General features: G+C 49.1%; 1 protein-coding gene across 1 annotated transcript in view; it reads left to right on the top strand.

The window, feature by feature from the left end:
* The window catches only part of PRKCG (protein kinase C gamma), a 58,260-nt gene that overhangs the window by 26,863 nt on the left and 13,964 nt on the right, over positions 1 to 17,433 (top strand). The window contains exons 3-14 of the mRNA XM_048517058.1: positions 17 to 99; positions 2,316 to 2,427; positions 3,000 to 3,131; positions 8,364 to 8,520; positions 8,620 to 8,754; positions 9,636 to 9,723; positions 10,025 to 10,054; positions 11,112 to 11,246; positions 14,068 to 14,241; positions 14,359 to 14,450; positions 16,197 to 16,259; positions 16,547 to 16,685. Coding sequence (XP_048373015.1) covers positions 17 to 99; positions 2,316 to 2,427; positions 3,000 to 3,131; positions 8,364 to 8,520; positions 8,620 to 8,754; positions 9,636 to 9,723; positions 10,025 to 10,054; positions 11,112 to 11,246; positions 14,068 to 14,241; positions 14,359 to 14,450; positions 16,197 to 16,259; positions 16,547 to 16,685 — 1,340 coding nt within the window. The remainder of the gene's footprint in view (positions 1 to 16; positions 100 to 2,315; positions 2,428 to 2,999; positions 3,132 to 8,363; positions 8,521 to 8,619; positions 8,755 to 9,635; positions 9,724 to 10,024; positions 10,055 to 11,111; positions 11,247 to 14,067; positions 14,242 to 14,358; positions 14,451 to 16,196; positions 16,260 to 16,546; positions 16,686 to 17,433) is intronic.

Genomic DNA, 17,433 nt, shown 5'->3' with positions numbered 1-17,433 from the left:
CTCTGTTCTACTTCAGTATGCAGCTTTGTCTTACACAAGAGATGCCACGAATTTGTCACCTTTGAGTGTCCAGGAGCTGGGAAAGGACCGCAGACAGATGTAAGTGGCCCCTCCACCGCCTCCGGGTCCGTGCCTTCTTGAAGGGGCATGTGTGGCTCTAATGGGCAGAGGGGGGTGGGGGTGGGGAGCATTTAGGAGCCAGGACTTCAGGTCTCACCACCCTTGCAGGTGAGCGTCCCGGTTTCCTTGCTATTTATACAGTGATAGAGGGACCGCTGTCCCATTTCCAATGTCCTTGGCCTGGAATCCTGTAGAAGGAATGAAAGAGGAAGGGAGGATTGTCTTGTCTGCCCCAATCCTTTTATCACACACACAATTAATTGTTCGTGCACCAAGTTACACAACTTTTAGATGTGGGCACTGCACAGCTTCACAAGCATGTGACAAGAGCGTCCATTTGACGCAGACAACAACAGTACTGCACGCACGCAAGACCAAAATCTCCTTTTATCCAAACTCACGAGCTCTTTTACATTTCTATCTGTTTTCATGTTGCTGCGGCCTCATTTTTGCTCCTAATATTGAGTATATTTTTTGCACTACTGCGTGCACAGAATTACATCCCCCCGGGCAGACTTGGATACATGTGCACAGAGATTTGTACTTCTAGGGCCAAACTAGACTTGCCAGCATCCTCGTGGCTTACACAAAGAAGCCACTGCCATTTGAAAGTCGTTTTAAAATGCCATGTGATCCCGATACTGGTCAGACCTATAGCGTGGGGGTCTCATGTTTCCCCCGTGTCTTTTCAAGGGCTGGAACAGCCACAGGCATGGCTGTTTTGGTACTTGATAAAGTGGGGGTACAAAAACACCTCAGCTCACCACACGAGCCTAATCAAATCAAGCCAGGATGCTGTAGTGGTTAAGAGCAGGTGGATTCTAATCTGGAGAACCGGGTTTGATTCCCCACTCCTCCACCTGAGTGGCAGAGGCTTATCTGGTGAACCAGATGTGTTTCCGCACTCCTACTTTTTCGCTGGGTGACCTTGGGCTAATCACAGTGAACTCTCTCAGCCCCACCTACTCAAGGTGTCTTTTGTGGGGAGAGGAAGGGAAAGGAGCTTGTAGGCCACCTTGAGTCTCCTTGCAGGAGAGAAAGGTGGGTATAAATCCGAACTGCTCCTCTTATTATTATTCTTCTGGCATTTTTAAATTACTTTGTAAGTAAGTAAGGCCTTTATTGGCATATATAAATTACTTTCAAATGGCATTATCATCCTCATGGTGGCTATGAGGATGCTGTTCCATCTAGTTTGTCCCTTCCATAGGTGTCAAACTCGTGGCCCTCCAGATGTTATGGACTACAGTTCCTATTATCCCCTGCCAGCCTGATGCTGGCAGGGGATGATGGGAACTGTAGTCCATAACATCTGGAGGGCCATGAGTTTGACACCTGTGCTAGACCTTATTGCATGCACACAAATATCCCATAAGCTTGGCTGACAGTGGCCACATTCATTTTGGTAAATGCACTCCCACCTGGCTCCCTGATAATTCAGGAGCAGCGTCTACTTGTATTAGCGTACCCTTTGTGAACACTGACAGTCGGACTTGAGACTGTGCATTAATTGGAAATTCATAGTTGGAACCAGCTGCACCTTTGATTTCCACACGCTTCTTGGTTTGTATATGTTCTTGCATTCATGGGCTAAAATATAGAGGTAGAGTGCTGAGAATCCTAGAATCCTCAACCTTTTTTTCACTCACGTGCTCGTTGGCACCCCATTTCTCTAAAATTGCATCCCCAAATTAGCAAACCCATTATGTATTTTTTTTCACAGACCCCTTAATTCTCTGGCTCATACTGCTGGGGGTACACTCATCCCAGGGCCTTTCCCCACTCTCCACGATCCTTCCTATGCCGCGCGCTGCTCTCACGATCCCTGGTGCGCACCCGGGCGTCCCCACGACACGGGGTCATCAAAAGGCACTGTTTACAAGAGCGGCAGGGATGCCGCGCGCTGAGGGGGCGCGACAGCGGCAGCGTCGGGGCGGCTGCGCTGTCACTGCCCCTGTCGTGGGGAGTGCTGGGGGACCCCGTGCTACTTGAGGAGAGTAGCGCGGGGCTTAAGGTAAGTGGGGAAAGGCCCTGGGAACACTGCTCTAGAAAGCTCAAATTAATCCTCCAGAAATGGAGAGTGAACATAGGAGACGGGACAAGATCCATGTGGGTTTGCACGTTAGACTTAGAGGAGCATGTTTTCTGTCCCGTTTGTACTGATTATGTTTTGGTCTGGATTCCCCCTTTTACAGGATCCCCGGAGCAAGCATAAGTTCAAGATCCACAGTTACAGCAGCCCGACCTTTTGCGATCACTGTGGCTCACTCCTCTACGGGCTGGTGCACCAGGGCATGAAATGTACCTGTAAGTAACCACCACGACCGCTTGAAGCTTTGTCGCCTCTTGCAGCACACGTAAAAGACCACGATCGCAGTCCTGTGCGCACACATACCTAGCAGTAAGCCCCACTGAACAAAGTCCGCTCCATTCAGTGGACAGTGAAATAGAGGTGGTTGATGGAAACTCATGGCACATTTGGGACTGCTAAATGTCACAAGCGTGGGGGTGAGGACCAAGCAGTGATGGTGAAAATGACCCAAGAGTCTCTGCCTGGGGTTGCCAACTCCTGCTTGGGACATATCTGGAACTTTGGCGGTGAAGCCTGGGTTTTGGAGAAGGGAGGAATCTCAGCATAGAGTCAACTCTCCAAAAAGAGCCATTTTTCCACGGGGGAACTCAACTGGAGATCGGTTGGGATCCTGGAAGATCACCAGCCCCACCACCTGGAGGCTGACAGTCCTGGCACAAACATAACTTCTCTTAGTGTGTGGAATGAAGTTGCAGAGGGCTGCGTGGGGAATAGGAGAGCACAGAGGCTGTCTACTCTGGGGACGGTTGGTCCTAATTGGCTGGCCCACCTCTGTCGCCCCCTGCAGGCTGCGAGATGAACGTGCACAAGCGCTGTGTCCACTGCGTGCCCAGCCTGTGTGGTGTGGACCACACGGAACGTCGGGGGCGCCTGAAACTCAACATCGAGACGTTCGGGAGCGACGAGATCCGCGTGACTAGTAAGACGGGGAAAAGAGGAAGGGTACAAGCCTGGGAGGGTCTCCTTTTTTTTTCCTACGGTGCTACTGGACTCGAATCTACCTGTTCTATTGCAGACAACGCAGCTTACGCTCTGAGAACGGTCACCGATCTCCATCTGTCTGTCAGCTTGCAAATGTGCACAGCTCCAGATTTTGGGGATAAAAGGAAACACTTCAACCCCCATTCAGTTTTGCAAATTCGAACTAGATTAGCTCCACTTGTTCTTAATGTTTTTAAGGGGGGGGGGGTTATTACAAGATGCCTCTTTCCCCCTTTAAAATGGCAATCACAGGATTGCCTGGTTTCAACCGGCAAAAAGGAACGGGGGTTGAAGGGTTAATGCTCTGATCTCCCACCTGCAGGGCTCCAATTCAAATTGGGGGCGTGAATGTGTTGTATGGAGACCTGATCTTCATTCTGTTTGTGCTCAAAGATAGTCATGAATCAAGAAGTCCTTCATTCAGATCTCACCCCTGCTGTAGCCCTAGGCCCCTTCCGCACATACAGAATAATGCATATTTAATCCATGTTTAATGCACTTTAAGAACATAAGAACATAAGAGCAAGCCAGCTGGATCAGACCAGAGTCCATCTAGTCCAGCACTCTGCTTCTCGCAGTGGCCCACCAGATGCCTTTGGGAGCTCACATGCAGGATGTGAAAGCCTTCTGCTGCTGCTGCTGCTGCTGCTGCTGCTCCCGAGTACGTGGTCTGCTAAGGCATTTGCAATCTCAGATCAAGGAGGATCAAGATTAGTAGCCATAGATCGACTTCTCCTCCATAAATCTGTCCAAGCCCTTTTTAAAGCTATCCAGCTTAGTGGCCATCACCACCTCCTGTGGCAGCATATTCCAAACACCAATCACACATTGCGTGAAAAAAATGTTTCCTTTTATTAGTCTTAATTCTTCCCCCCAGCGTTTTCAATGTATGCCCCCTGGTTCTTTGCAGCTGGATTTTACTGTGCGGAATAGCAAAATCCACTTGCAAACAATTGTGAAAGTGGATTGAAAGTGCATTATTCTGCACGTGCGGAAGGGGCCCTAGAAAAACTGCTCTCTCTCTCTTTCTCTCTTTCTCTCTTTCTCTCTTTCTCTCTTTCTCTCTTTCTCTCTTTCTCTCTCTCTCTCTCTCAGCCTTAGACACCAGTTTGCAATATGAGGGTAATAATATTGGCCTACCTTACAGGATTGCTGCGCTCCTTACAAAAAGATAATGTGCGTGAAGCACTTTGAACACTTGAATGCACTAGATAAATGTGAACATCGTCATTAAACTCCTTCATTACACCAAACTGTCGGGCACAGTTACACATATCCACTTTTTTATTTTTAAAAAAGTAAATCCAAATTATTCTCCGGCCAACGCCAGCATTTGGAATTTGAATTAACTGTGCACATTGAGCAATTCTGCAATTATTTGCTTATCCTTTGTATAATTTATTCTGCTGCAGTTGCTAATCGTGGGGGCAGCTGAGCAGAGCCCAGAGGTGGCAGAAAATCATACTCAGTGACTGAAGTGCCACTAACGGAAACTTGACTTCATGAAGACTACACTTTTGTTTTTGTTTTTTAAATGAAAGCTGAATTATTCAGGGGGCGGGAAGGCTGCGAGGTATTGCTAATCTTGCTAGATCTTGAAAGCTAAGAAGAAGAAGAAAAGTTGGATTTATATCCCTCTTTTCTCTCCTGTAAGGAGACTCATAGTGTCTTACAAACTCCTTTCCCTTCCCCTCTCACAACAAACACCCTGTGAGGTAGGTGGGGCTGAGAGAGCTCCGAAGAACTGAGACTAGCCCAAGGTCACCCAGCTGGCATGTGTTGGAGTGCACAGGCTAATCTGAATTCCCCAGATAAGCCTCCACAGCTCAAGTGGCAGAGCGGGGAATCAAACCCGGTTCCTCCAGATTAGAGTGCACCTGCTCTTAACCACTATGCCACTGCTGCAGGGTTGGCACTTGGATGGGAGACTTCCAAGGAAGACTCTGCAAAGGCAGGTCATGACAAACCACCTCTGCTTCTCACTTGCCTTGAATGTCCCTTGCCGGGGTCGCCAGAGGTCAGCTGTGCTTGACAACACTTTACTCGCACACAAGGTATTCAGGATGCTAAATTCAGCTTCTGTGAGCTGACTATAGATCGGGAAGCAGCGAGAAGTAGAGAAGCTGGTGCAGTAAATGGCATGCATGGATGGCATTCCTACCAGTGTGGTGAAGTGGTTAAGAGCAGGTGGATTCTAATCTGGAGAACTGGGTTTGATTCCCCACTCCTCCACCTGAGGGGCAGAGGCTTGTCTGGTGAACCAGATGTGTTTCCGCACTCCTACATTCCTGCTGGGTGTCCTTGGGCTAGTCACAGCTCTCTCTGAACTCTCTCAGCCCCACCTGCCTCACAAGCTGTCAATTGTGGGGAGAGGAAGGAAAAGGAGCTTGTAAGCCACCTGGAGTCTCCTTACAGGTAGGATATAAATCCGAACTCCTCCTCCTCCTCCTCCTCCTCCTCCTCCTGCTGCTGTACCAATGCCCTTTGCTTCTGCTGGCCTAGCAAGGGAATTCTTTCGCTCTCCTGTCTGAAAACAGCCATGCTCTCCTAAAAATGCCAGAAGTAACTTGCAGGCTTGTGCCTAGGTTTCATCTAAAATGTGGTTTCCCACGGTGGCCGGCTAGATGCTTCTGGGAAGCTTGCTAGCAGGAAAAGTCTGTCTTTCAGCGTTCCTCATTATTGTTGTTGTAGTTATTTTTTTTTTAAAAAAAGAAGTGACACTTGACAATCGGTGGAATACAGAATGAGGCGGAGGCGCTGTGGGATTTCCAGAGACCTGGAGGTGGAATTCAGTGCTCTTTATGGGCCTTCATCAACACAGGAAGGGGGTGAATAGATTATGCAAATGTGTGGTTCGTTGCTTTATTTGCATGATTCAATCACATTTGCTTGATATATACAGGTCACAAGATTCAGTTGAATTTAGCTCAGGTATGGAGCTATCTTGGTGCACGTTTGTTTTTACTGTAAATTTATACAGCTCTACCCTTATTCCAGCATTATATACAAAGCCATCCATCCATCCATCCATCCATCCATCCATCCATCCATCCATCCATCCATCCATCCATCCATCCATCCATCCATCCATCCATCCATCCATCCATCCATCCATCCATCCATCCATCCATCCATCCATCCATCCATCCATCCTTCCATCCATCCATCCATCCATCCATCCATCCATCCATCCATCCATCCATCCATCCATCCATCCATCCATCCATCCATCCATCCATCCATCCATCCATCCATCCTTCCTTCCTTCCTTCCTTCCTTCCTTCCTTCCTTCCTTCCTTCCTTCCTTCCTTCCTTCCTTCCTTCCTTCCTTCCTTCCTTCCTTCCTTCCTTCCTTCCTTCCTTCCTTCCAGCGTGGTGTAGTGATAACAGCAGGTGGATTCTAATCTGGAGAACCGGGTTTGATTCCCCACTCCTCCACCTGAGTGGCTGGGGCTTATCTGGTGAACCAGATGTGTTTCCACACTCCTGCATTCCTGCTGGGTGACCGTGGGCCAGTCACAGTTCTCTCAGGACTCTCTTGGCCCCACCTACCTCCCAAGGTGTCTGCTGTGGGGAGAGGAAGGGAAAGGAGCTTGTAAGCCACCTTGTGTCTCCTTACAGGAGAGAAAGGTGAGGTATAAATCCAGAGTAGTAGTAGTTGTCGTCGTCGTTGTCGTGGTCGTGGTCGTGGTCGTGGTCGTGGTCGTGGTCGTCGTCGTCGTCGTCGTCGTCCTCCTCCTCCTCCTCCTCCTCCTCCTCCTCCTCCTCCTCCTCCTCCTCCTCCTCCCAAATGATAGGTCTGAGATCCAGCATGCCGGGGCTCTTTAGGAGGAAACAAAATCTGGTGAACTTGAGCCGAGCACCAGCTTGGGATCAGCCTGCCTGGCTGTGCCCGGGTGGAGAGTGGGACTGAGTGAGCTAGCAGCAGCTGGGAGCCAGGGTGCCTGGGTTCTATTCCCGGCAGCAGAATGTGACGTCCCCGCCTCTTGTTTTCACACCTTCCCCTGCACTCTTTCTGGCTCTCTTTTTCTGCCTCCAAGAACCAGCATGTAGGTGGTGAGAAGAAAACCACTGCTTGGTGTGGTTGTTGTTGTTGTTTTTATATCAAGGGATTTCCTCGACTGCCCCTCTACTATCTCCTTTACCCACCCACCCCATATGAAGGGGGTAGCAATTTGCAGTCACAGCAGTTTTCCTGGCCGTCAGCAGGTGGTGCGGAATAGAACTCGGGAGAACCTCCCTCGGCCCAGCGTGCGGGAGACCTCCTTCCAGCCTACTTCTGCTCTCTTTCAGTGTTTACACTGAATAGTCCTGTGGGTCAATTGAAGGAGAAACAAAAAGGAATCTTGTAGCACCATGAATCTACCAGATTTATTGTGGTATAAGTTTTTGCAATGTAGAGCATGCTTTTTCAGATGCAGGAAGCATGTTCTCAGCTGGCAGTAGGGGCATACCAGGAGAAAATGGGCCCTAGGGCAAGTGATGAAATTGTGCCCTTCCGCCCCCCCCCCCGCCCCCCCAAAAGTTGCACTCCTGGAAAGGAGCAGAGGGAAAAGGTGTCCTTAACCTCTGATACTTCTCTCTCCGGACCCCCCTCTGAGGAGTGTCAGGAGGCAACCCTCACTGGCACCTCTGCCAGAGCCTCGCGGCAGGAATGGAGCATATTCTACTGTTGAACAGTCCTTGCCATCAGGAGAAGAAGAAGAGTTTGGATTGATATCCCCCTTTTCTCTCCTGTAAGGAGACTCAGCGGGGCTGACAATCTCCTTTCTCAGCCCTCCCCCTCAACAAACACCCTGTGAGGTGGGTGGGGCTGAGAGAGCTCCGAAGAAGTGTGACTAGCCCAAGGTCACCCAGCTGGTGTGTGTTGGAGTGCACGAGCTAATCTGGTTGACCAGATAAGCCTCCACAGCTCAAGTGGCAGAGCGGGGAATCAAACCCGGTTCTCCAGATTAGACTGCACCTGCTCTTAGCCACGACACCTCTCTAGGTGGAATCTCTTTTTAGGTGGAATTTAGGTGGAATCTCTTTTCCTGCACTTTGAATCCATGACCCTCAAGCACTGTGTTGGGGGAAGCCTGATACGGAGGAATAAAATTGTAAAACAAGATGCACAACCTGCGATACGTTTGTGCAAAGCTCATATCTGTGCCTCTCCTTTCTTTATCAGTTGGCGAAGCACTGAACTTGATCCCAATGGATCCCAATGGCCTCTCTGATCCCTACGTGAAACTCAAGCTGATCCCCGACCCGAAGAATTTCACAAAGCAGAAAACCCGGACCGTTCGATCTACCCTCAATCCGGAGTGGAATGAAACTTTTACTTTGTAAGTCTGACAGTTGCACAAGCAAAGAGCTTAACTGGAAAAGGGGTCTTCCTCCATCCCCCCCTTTTTAATGGGATTTTTATCTTTTGCTCCCTTCAGCAACCTGCAACCGGGGGACATGGAGCGGCGTCTCTCCATCGAGGTGTGGGACTGGGACCGGACGACCCGCAACGATTTCATGGGAGCCATGTCCTTTGGGGTCTCCGAGCTTTTCAAGGGCCCTCTGGAAGGCTGGTAAGTGGGAATGGGGGTGTAGACATGAAGGTGGAAGAGAATGAGGGGGCAGCTTAGGGAACCCCCGTAGCTCATTTTCTCTCTCTTTTTCCGTGCGTCTTTGCGTCTCTCTGGGTTTTCGTCTGTTTGCATCTCTCTCTCTCTCTCTCTCTCTCTCTCTCTCTCTCTCTCTCTCCTATCATCTATCATCTCTCATCTCTCCCTCTCTCCCTCTCTCCCTCTCTCCCTCTCTCCCTCTCTCCCTCTCTCCCTCTCTCCCTCTCTCCCTCTCTCCCTCCCTCCCTCCATCCATCCATCCCTCCCTCCATCCATCCATCCATCCATCCATCCATCCATCCATCCATCCATCCATCCATCCATCCATCCATCCATCCATCCATCCATCCATCCATCCATCCCTATCCATCCCTATCCATCCATCCATCCATCCCATCCGTCATCCTTCTATCTATCTATCTATCTATCTATCTATCTATCTATCTATCTATCTATCTATCTATCTATCGTATCCTATCCTATTTTCTATCTATCTATCCTATCTATCTATCTATCTATCTATTCTGTCTATCTATCTATCTATCTATCTATCTATCTATCTATCTATCTATCTATCTATCTATCTATCTATCTATCTATCTATCTATCTATCTATCTATCTATCTATCTATCTATCTACCTACCTATCTATCTACCTATCTATCTATCTATCTATCTATCTTTTGCTCTGCCATATAAAACTGCCTAACCCTTCAAATCTCTCTTATTTCTACTCCCATCTCTTTTCCTTCTTCTTCCCACTCCACCTCCGCCTTCCCATCACTCCTTCCTCCATCTCCTCTCTCTTCCCTCGCCCGGTGTCCCTGTCTGCGTCGCTGTCCCAGGTACAAATTGCTCAATCAGGAGGAGGGCGAATATTATAGTGTCCCCGTGGCTGACGCAGAAAACTGTGGGCTGCTGCAGAAATTCGAGGTAACCTCGTGGCTCACCGTGACACTGTTTGGATTGGTGCTTCCCCGCCCGCCCCCCCGTCATGTGCCAAGTCTGGCCCAACCACAGAGCAGACACAACTCCACAGCAAGGGGTCGCTGTTGTGACAGTAGGCATACCTAGGGACCACTTTCTCTTAGGATCTGAAGGGTGGGAGACCTGATGGTTGTACCTGAACACACCTGAACACACACACCTGAACACACACACAGAATTTCTGATCAAGGGGTGGTTCAAAATTGGCACGGGCTTGACTTCATTGGTTATCTTTTTCTCTTGGCAGGCCTGCAACTTCCCTCTGGAGCTATATGAGGTATGTGGTTTCTTCTGTCGTATCTCCTAGTAGAACGAGAAGGGCCAGAGTTTTCACCATGTTGCCAATAAGAACATCAATCACTCTTGGTGCTGATTTCTAGTACGGTAAAGGCAGGACGCCCCAATCTGGATAGCTCAGGCTAGCCAAATCAGATCTTGGAAACAAGGCATCTGTTGTGGGGAAAGGAAGGGAAAGGAGTTTACAAGCTGTCTTGAGTCTCCTGCGCCCCTCCGGAAACTTTGGCACAGAGTTTTAAAGTTTTGCATGTATTTGTCAGAAGATCCTCACCGTTCCAGTAATGCCAGTAAAGGGCTCCACATCTTGGGGCAATGCAATTCTGGGATGCACCAATAAGAGTGTAGTGTCTCGATGGAGGGAAGCAATTGTACCACTCTACTCTGCATTGGTCAGACCTCGCCTCGAGGACTTTGTTCAGCTCTGGGCACCGCAGTTTAAGAAGGATATTGAACAAGCTGGAACGGGTCCAGAGCAGGGCAGCCAAAATGGTAAGAGGTCTGGAATCCATGCCTTACGAAGAGAAAGAGGGAGTTGGGGAGGTTTAGAGAAGCAAAGGTTAAGGGGGGGATATGATAGCTATTTTTAATATTTAAAGGGATGCCATGTCAAAGAAGGAGCAAGCTTGTTTTCTGCTGCCTCAGAGACTAGACTAGGATATGGAGCAATGGATTCCAGGTGAAGGAAAAGAGATTCCACCTAAACATTAGGAAGAACTTTCTGACTGTCAGGGCAGTTCGACAGTGGGATTTGCTGCCTCGGAGAGTGGTGGAGTCTCCTTCTTTGGAGGTGTTTAAACAGAAGCTGGATGGCCATCTGTCAGGAGTGCTTTGACTGTGTGTTCCTGTAGGGGGTTGGACTTGATGGTCTTCCAACTCTATGATTCTATGATGATTCTATGCTTAGTGAGCCCTGCAGCATAGGTACACCAGAATGTGCAGAAGCGGTTCTTACAACCCTTACTCTGAGCCCGTCGGGTCCATACTGAACTGTCCATCTCTGTGTTTGTTTTCTCTCCGCTGCTCCGTCTGCCCTGCAGAAGGTTTGCCACGGCCCCATCTCGCCGTCCCCGAGCCCAACGGACTCCAAGCGGGGCAACTTCTTTGGCACCAACCGCTTCCACATGTCAGACTTCAACTTTCTCATGGTGTTGGGCAAAGGAAGCTTTGGCAAGGTGGGGCTTTGCCTCTAGGCTAGTAGAGGAATAAGGGTGGGCATTATGAGGGTTCAAATTCAGGCGTGGTGATGGAATGCATGCTCTGGGGTGTATCCGTGTTAAAATGTGATGTGAGAAAGGCATGTGTGCAGAGGTGGGATCCAGAAGTTCTCACAGGTTCCCGAGAGTAGGTTACTAATTATTTGTGTGTGCCAAGAGGGGGTTACTAATGGGTGATTTTGCCACGTGATTTTTGCCTTAGTTACACCCCTCCTCTCAGCAGTAGCGCGCAGAAGTTGAAGCAGTCTAGCAGGAGGTGCACCGGCGTGCGTGGCAGCCGGCGCCTGTGTGCATTCGTTTCCCGCCCAAGGACCGGCCCAGCGGCTGCATCCTTGCCACAGCCCTATCCAGGAATGCCCCGCCCCTGGAATGCCCGGCCACGCCCCCATCGTGCCCCACCCAGCCCCATTGGTGCTACGCCACAGTTTGAATCCCACCACCATGGGAACCTGTTACTAAAATTTTTGGATCCCACCACTGCTCTGGGGTGTATCCGTGTGAAAATGTGATGTGAGAAAGGCATGTGTGTGTGAATAATGGCTTGCCCAACTGCAGTGTAACAGTGTATTGTTGGAGGTTTTCACGACCGGAATCACTAGGGTGTTGTGCAGGGGTGGAGCGAGGAGAACTGTGCCCAGGGCCCGCGTGCACCCTGCACACCTGCCACGCCCCTGCCCTGGAACACCCCCTCCACGCCCTGGCTCTGTCCCCACCCTGGCGCGCACCTGGGTGTCGTGCCCCCCTGCCGCGTTGGCACTACACCACTGATGTTGTGGGTTTTCTGGATTGTATGGCCATGTTCCAGTAGTATTGTCTCCTGACGTTTTGCCTGCATCTGTGGCTGGCATCTTCAGAGGACAACAGATGCAGGCGAAATGTCAGGAAAAAAAATACTACTGGAACGCAGCCATACAACCCAGAAAACCCATAAGACGTTACGAAGTACATACTGTGGACAGATAACTGCCATTTGAACTGTTGAGTTAGATGTGTATCTGGACTTCCATTCTGGGATTTCCCAGGACCACAAGAGACTTATTTGTATTGAATTCCAGTATTCCAAGAGAAGAGACTTTAAGCCTTCCCTCTACTATTTCCTAGGAGCAGCAGTGGCATAGGAGGTTAAGAGCTCGTGTATCTAATCTGGAGGAACCGGGTTTGATTCCCAGCTCTGCCGCCTGAGCTGTGGAGGCTTATCTGGGGAACCAGATTAGCCTGTACACTCCCACACACACCAGCTGGGTGACCTTGGGCTAGTCACAGCTTCTCAAAGCTCTCTCAGCCCCCCCCTACCTCACAGGGTGTTTGTTGTGGGGGGAGGGAGGGAAAGGAGATTGAAAGTCCCTTTGAGTCTCCTGCAGGAGAGAAAGGGGGGATATAAATCCAAACTCCTCCTCCTCCTCCTCCTCCTCCTCCTCCTCCTCCTCCTCCTCCTCCTCCTCCTCCTCCTCCTCCTCCTCTTCTTCTTCTTCTTCTTCTTCTTCTTCTTCTTCTTCTCTTCTTCTTCTTCTTCTTCTTCTTCTTCTTCTTCTTCTTCTTCTTCTTCTTCTTCTTCTTCTTCTTCTTCTTCTTCTTCTTCTTCTTCTTCTTCTTCTTCTTCTTCTTCTTCTTCTTCTTCTTCTTCTTCTTCTTCTTCTTCTTCTTCTTCTTCTTCTTCTTCTTCTTCTTGGCCTAAAATGGCCTGGTGAACTGCTGTTCGCCCCACTGGAAAAACCAACACCCACTGATGTCGATGCAGAAGTTTTCCTAATGGGGAAAATATTGGCTGCTGGGTCCATTTCAGAACATGAAAAGAACATGTGCTGGTCAGTGATTGTTCCTTCTTTCCTGTGCCCTGGTCCCAGTCTGAATGATGCCCCTTGGGAATTGAATTCCCAGCGCATGTCTGACAGTCTTTGTGTCCCCTGTACAGATTTTACTCTTGGTTTCAGGCAGTGGTGTATTTGCCTAGGGGCAGGGGGTACCCTCTGTCCCTGGGTGCCACTGATCTGGTCAAGTGGGGGGGGGTGCAAAATCAGCCCCCCACATGACCAGAAAGACGGCAAGGCAGCAGGAAGTCCCATGCCATCATCAAGGAAGCCAGAGGACTCCCCCCAGCCTCGCCCCCCCTCCCGGTTGCCAGCTCCTCTGGGGACGACAGAAGGAACTGGAAGGCTCCATGCTGGGGGGGGGCTCAGGGGTGGGTCCCGCTGTGGGCCCCACCCCAGGCATAGCGGGGCGGGGTGCCCAGAGAACAGATGTCTTCGGGTGCCATTTCCCCCCGGTATGCCTCTGGTTTCAGGTCTCCATTCAGCTATGGAAGAAGAAGAAGAAGAGTTTGGATTTATATCCCCCCTTTCTCTCCTGCAGGAGACTCAAAGGGGCTTACAATCTCCTTGCCCTTCCCCCCTCACAACAAACACCCTGTGAGGTAAGTGGGGCTGAGAGAGCTCCGAGAAGCTGTGACTAGCCCAAGGTCACCCAGCTGGCATGTGTGGGAGTGCACAGGCTAATCTGAATTCCCCAGATAAGCCTCCACAGCTCAGGCAACAGAGCGGAGAATCAAACCCGGTTCCTCCAGATTAGATACACGAGCTCTTAACCTCCTACGCCACTGCTGCTCCTCTTTCTCCTCTTTCCACTGGAGCTCACTCTTTCTCAGTCTGAATGATCCCAGAGGCTCGTCACCAGGATAGAGGGGTGTGGCAGAGTGTAATTACAATGCTAAAATCCTTGGAGGAAGGATAATGACACAAATTGTGTCATAAAACTGAAGGATATCGGTGGTCCCTCCCGACAGGTGATGCTGGCGGAGCGACGTGGAACAGAGGAGCTGTTTGCCATCAAGATCCTCAAGAAAGATGTGATCATCCAGGACGACGACGTGGAATGTACCATGGTGGAAAAGCGGGTCTTAGCCATGGGGGAGCGCCCTCATTTCCTCACCCAGCTGCATTCCACTTTCCAAACTGCGGTAAACACCTCAGCTCCTTCCCCCGGGGTAGTCGGGGGACGAGGAAGACAGAGACGCCCTCTCTGCTTTTTCAGCATGTTGTGGTAACCGTTGCATCTCCGTGGTATTTTCTTCCAGGACCGGCTCTATTTCGTGATGGAGTATGTCAACGGAGGAGACCTCATGTACCACATCCAGCAGGTTGGGAAATTCAAGGAACCTCATGCGATGTACGTGAGTCTCTGGAACCTTGACTGGGAATCTGTCTTGTGGGTTCTTGGGCCATCAGCAAAGTCAGCTGAGATATGAAGAACAGGGTTGGCGTTAGAGAATGGCGAGGACGGGCATTTGCTCAGGCCGCCAAGCCAGCGGAGGACCCGCTACCCCAGCGGTTCTCAACCTGTGGGTCGCGACCCCTTTGGGGGTCGAACGACCCTTTCTCACAGGAGCCGCCTAAGACCATCGGAAAACGGTCTTTTATATTTTATAGATACCAATTTTGTGGCTGGGGGTCACCACAACATGAGGAACTGTATTAAAGGGTTGCGGCACTAGGAAGGTTGAGAACCACTGCGACTACCCCAACTGTATCCCCATCCTCGCTCTGCATAGCCCAAGAGGGGCAGAGGCAGGGGTATATGCCTATCCCACTTCTAGAGTAAGGAAACCCACTAACAATACCTGTCATGGAGTCCTCCGGAACTCCGGCCCCTTCCGCACTTGCAGAATAATCCACTTTCAATCCACTTTCACAATTGTTTGCAAGTGGATTTTTGCTATTCCGCACAGCTGCATTAAAAGTGGATTGAAAGTGGATTATTCTGCATGTGCAGAAGGGGCCTAAGTTTGCAGCTTTTGAGAAGCTATCTAAATCGCAGGAAAGGCATTTCCTGCAGTCAAGGAAAAAAGAAGATATCCCTTTCTTGGTCTTCAAACCTGGAGGAAGTGGGAACACTTTATTGGTTTTTGCAAAGCTGTGGAAGATCCTAATCATCGGTCTTTTGTGCCTGGTCTACTATCACCATAAAAAGGCCGGTATCTCTCAGTTCCTGATATGCGTTAGCAATTTTCACTTTACATTTGTAAATATTTTCAGTACTACTTCATTCCTCCTAAGCCTCAAGTGTTATTAGTCCTTAATCCTTATCCCCTACTGAAAATAAAGCTTAAGTGTGTACAACTGAGCTAAACACGTATTGTTACCTTGTATATATTTTTTTTCATCTTCTTCCCCTGTGTCGTATTATAAATTGTACACTCCTTGGACTTATTTCCTTATTCTTGCACAGTTAAATGTCAGATCCTGTTGTGAGTAATGAGAAATCCTTATCTTTACGAGAACAACTACTTGTGCATATTAAAATATTGACTTCAAGGTCAGAAAACCCTCGTCTACAATAATGTACGAACGGTGGCATCAATGTGAATATTTTGAAACTGACTATGTACAGCAGGAAGCCAACATGTATTGTGGCTTCTTGAGGCCTGTACTAGGAATGAAAACTGCTCTTGTTGGCATTCGAACCTTACAACAAAACATGTCTACAGGAGAAAGTAACTTGCGGAAAAACCCCTAGCCACAAACTTCTCTCGAGAGAATGCCTGTATTTTTCAAATGTTAACATGAGCAGTGGCGTAGTGGTTAAAAGCAGGTGTACTCTAATCTGGAGGAACCGGGTTTGATTCCCTGCTCTACCACCTGAGCTGTGGAGGCTTATCTGGGGAATTCAGATTAGCCTGTGCACTCCCACACACGCCAGCTGGGTGACCTTGGGCTAGTCACAGTTCTTCTGAGTTCTCTCAGCCCCACCTACCTCACAGGGTGTTTGTTGTGAGGGGGGAAGGGCAAGGAGATCGTCAGCCCCTTTGAGTCTCCTACAGGAGAGAAAGGGGGGATATAAATAAACTCTTCTTTGGACAATGTGAGTAAGTATAATTGCTATTCTCTCACCCTCCTCCCATCTTTCCTGTTACAGGTTTTATGCTGCTGAAATTGCAATTGGACTGTTCTTTTTGCATAACAAGGGAATTATTTATAGGTGAGTACGTGGCTTCCTTCACGTGGAAACCCTGGATTCCAGACCCCCCGGAGTCACTAGAAATTCCATCTCCCCATGAATCCTAGGATTCCAGTTCCTGTTCCTTCCTCCCTTTGCATAATTCTCTCACACAAGGTGGCAGATTCCCCTCGCAATACTAAGATCAGCATTGAAGAGCAAAGATCCTGTTCCCAAATGGTCCTCTTGTCATCTAGTCCTAGTTGTAATCGAGCACCCTCTAGTGGAGACAGCTTTCCAATTGTCTGTGCGCTCTCTTTTCTGCCCAGAGATTTGAAACTGGACAATGTAATGCTGGATGCTGACGGTCACATAAAGATCACAGATTTCGGGATGTGCAAAGAAAATATCTTTCCTGGTGTTACCACTCGGACCTTTTGCGGAACACCTGACTACATTGCTCCGGAGGTATGGAACGTTCCTAGCTTTTTATCTCATCCTTCCTAATTGGCCATCAGTGTCTTCCAAAAAAAAAAGTCCTAGGTTCCTTCTATTCTAATCTAAATTTCTTACCAAGATGGCTTAGGAGTCATCCTCTCCAGGCCCATTTTGAAGAAGCTTAGAATTCTGAAAATTGTGAAGTCCTAAAATTTTTCTTTACTGTCTCAGAAAACAGAAGAGTTTGGATTTATTCCTCACCTTTCTCTCCTGTAAAGAGACTCAGGGTGGCCTACAAGCTCCTTTCCCTTCCTCTCCCCACAACAGACACCTTGGGAGGTGGGTGGGGCTGAGAGAGTTCTGAGAGAACTGTGACTAGCCCAAGGTCACCCAGCAGGAATGTAGGAGTGCGGAAACACATCTGGTTCACCAGATAAGCCTCCGCCACTCAGGTGGAGGAGTGGGGAATGAAACCCAGTTTTCCAGATTAAAATCCACCTGTTCTTAACCGCTACACCACTGTTAGTACGGTCAGTTGAGGTGCAGCGGTTCAGAAAGTTGTATGCTTCTGCTTTAGAATGTAGTCCCAAACAAATACGAGAATTATCATTAATTTTTGCATGCTGCCTTTGTCAAAACCATTCTTTTGTGCATTCCTGAACATGGTACTTTGGTTCAAGAGTATTTCAAACTTTTGAATGGTTGGAGGGGAGCAGGGCTAGGTAGGCACTAGGACCCAGGCAGGGCATTCTACAGAGAAGGTCTAGCATGTTGAGTT

The sequence above is a fragment of the Sphaerodactylus townsendi genome, linkage group LG15 (genome assembly GCF_021028975.2).
Source record: "Sphaerodactylus townsendi isolate TG3544 linkage group LG15, MPM_Stown_v2.3, whole genome shotgun sequence".
Lineage (NCBI taxonomy): Eukaryota > Metazoa > Chordata > Lepidosauria > Squamata > Sphaerodactylidae > Sphaerodactylus > Sphaerodactylus townsendi.
This window is presented reverse-complemented; position numbering and strand designations above follow the sequence as displayed.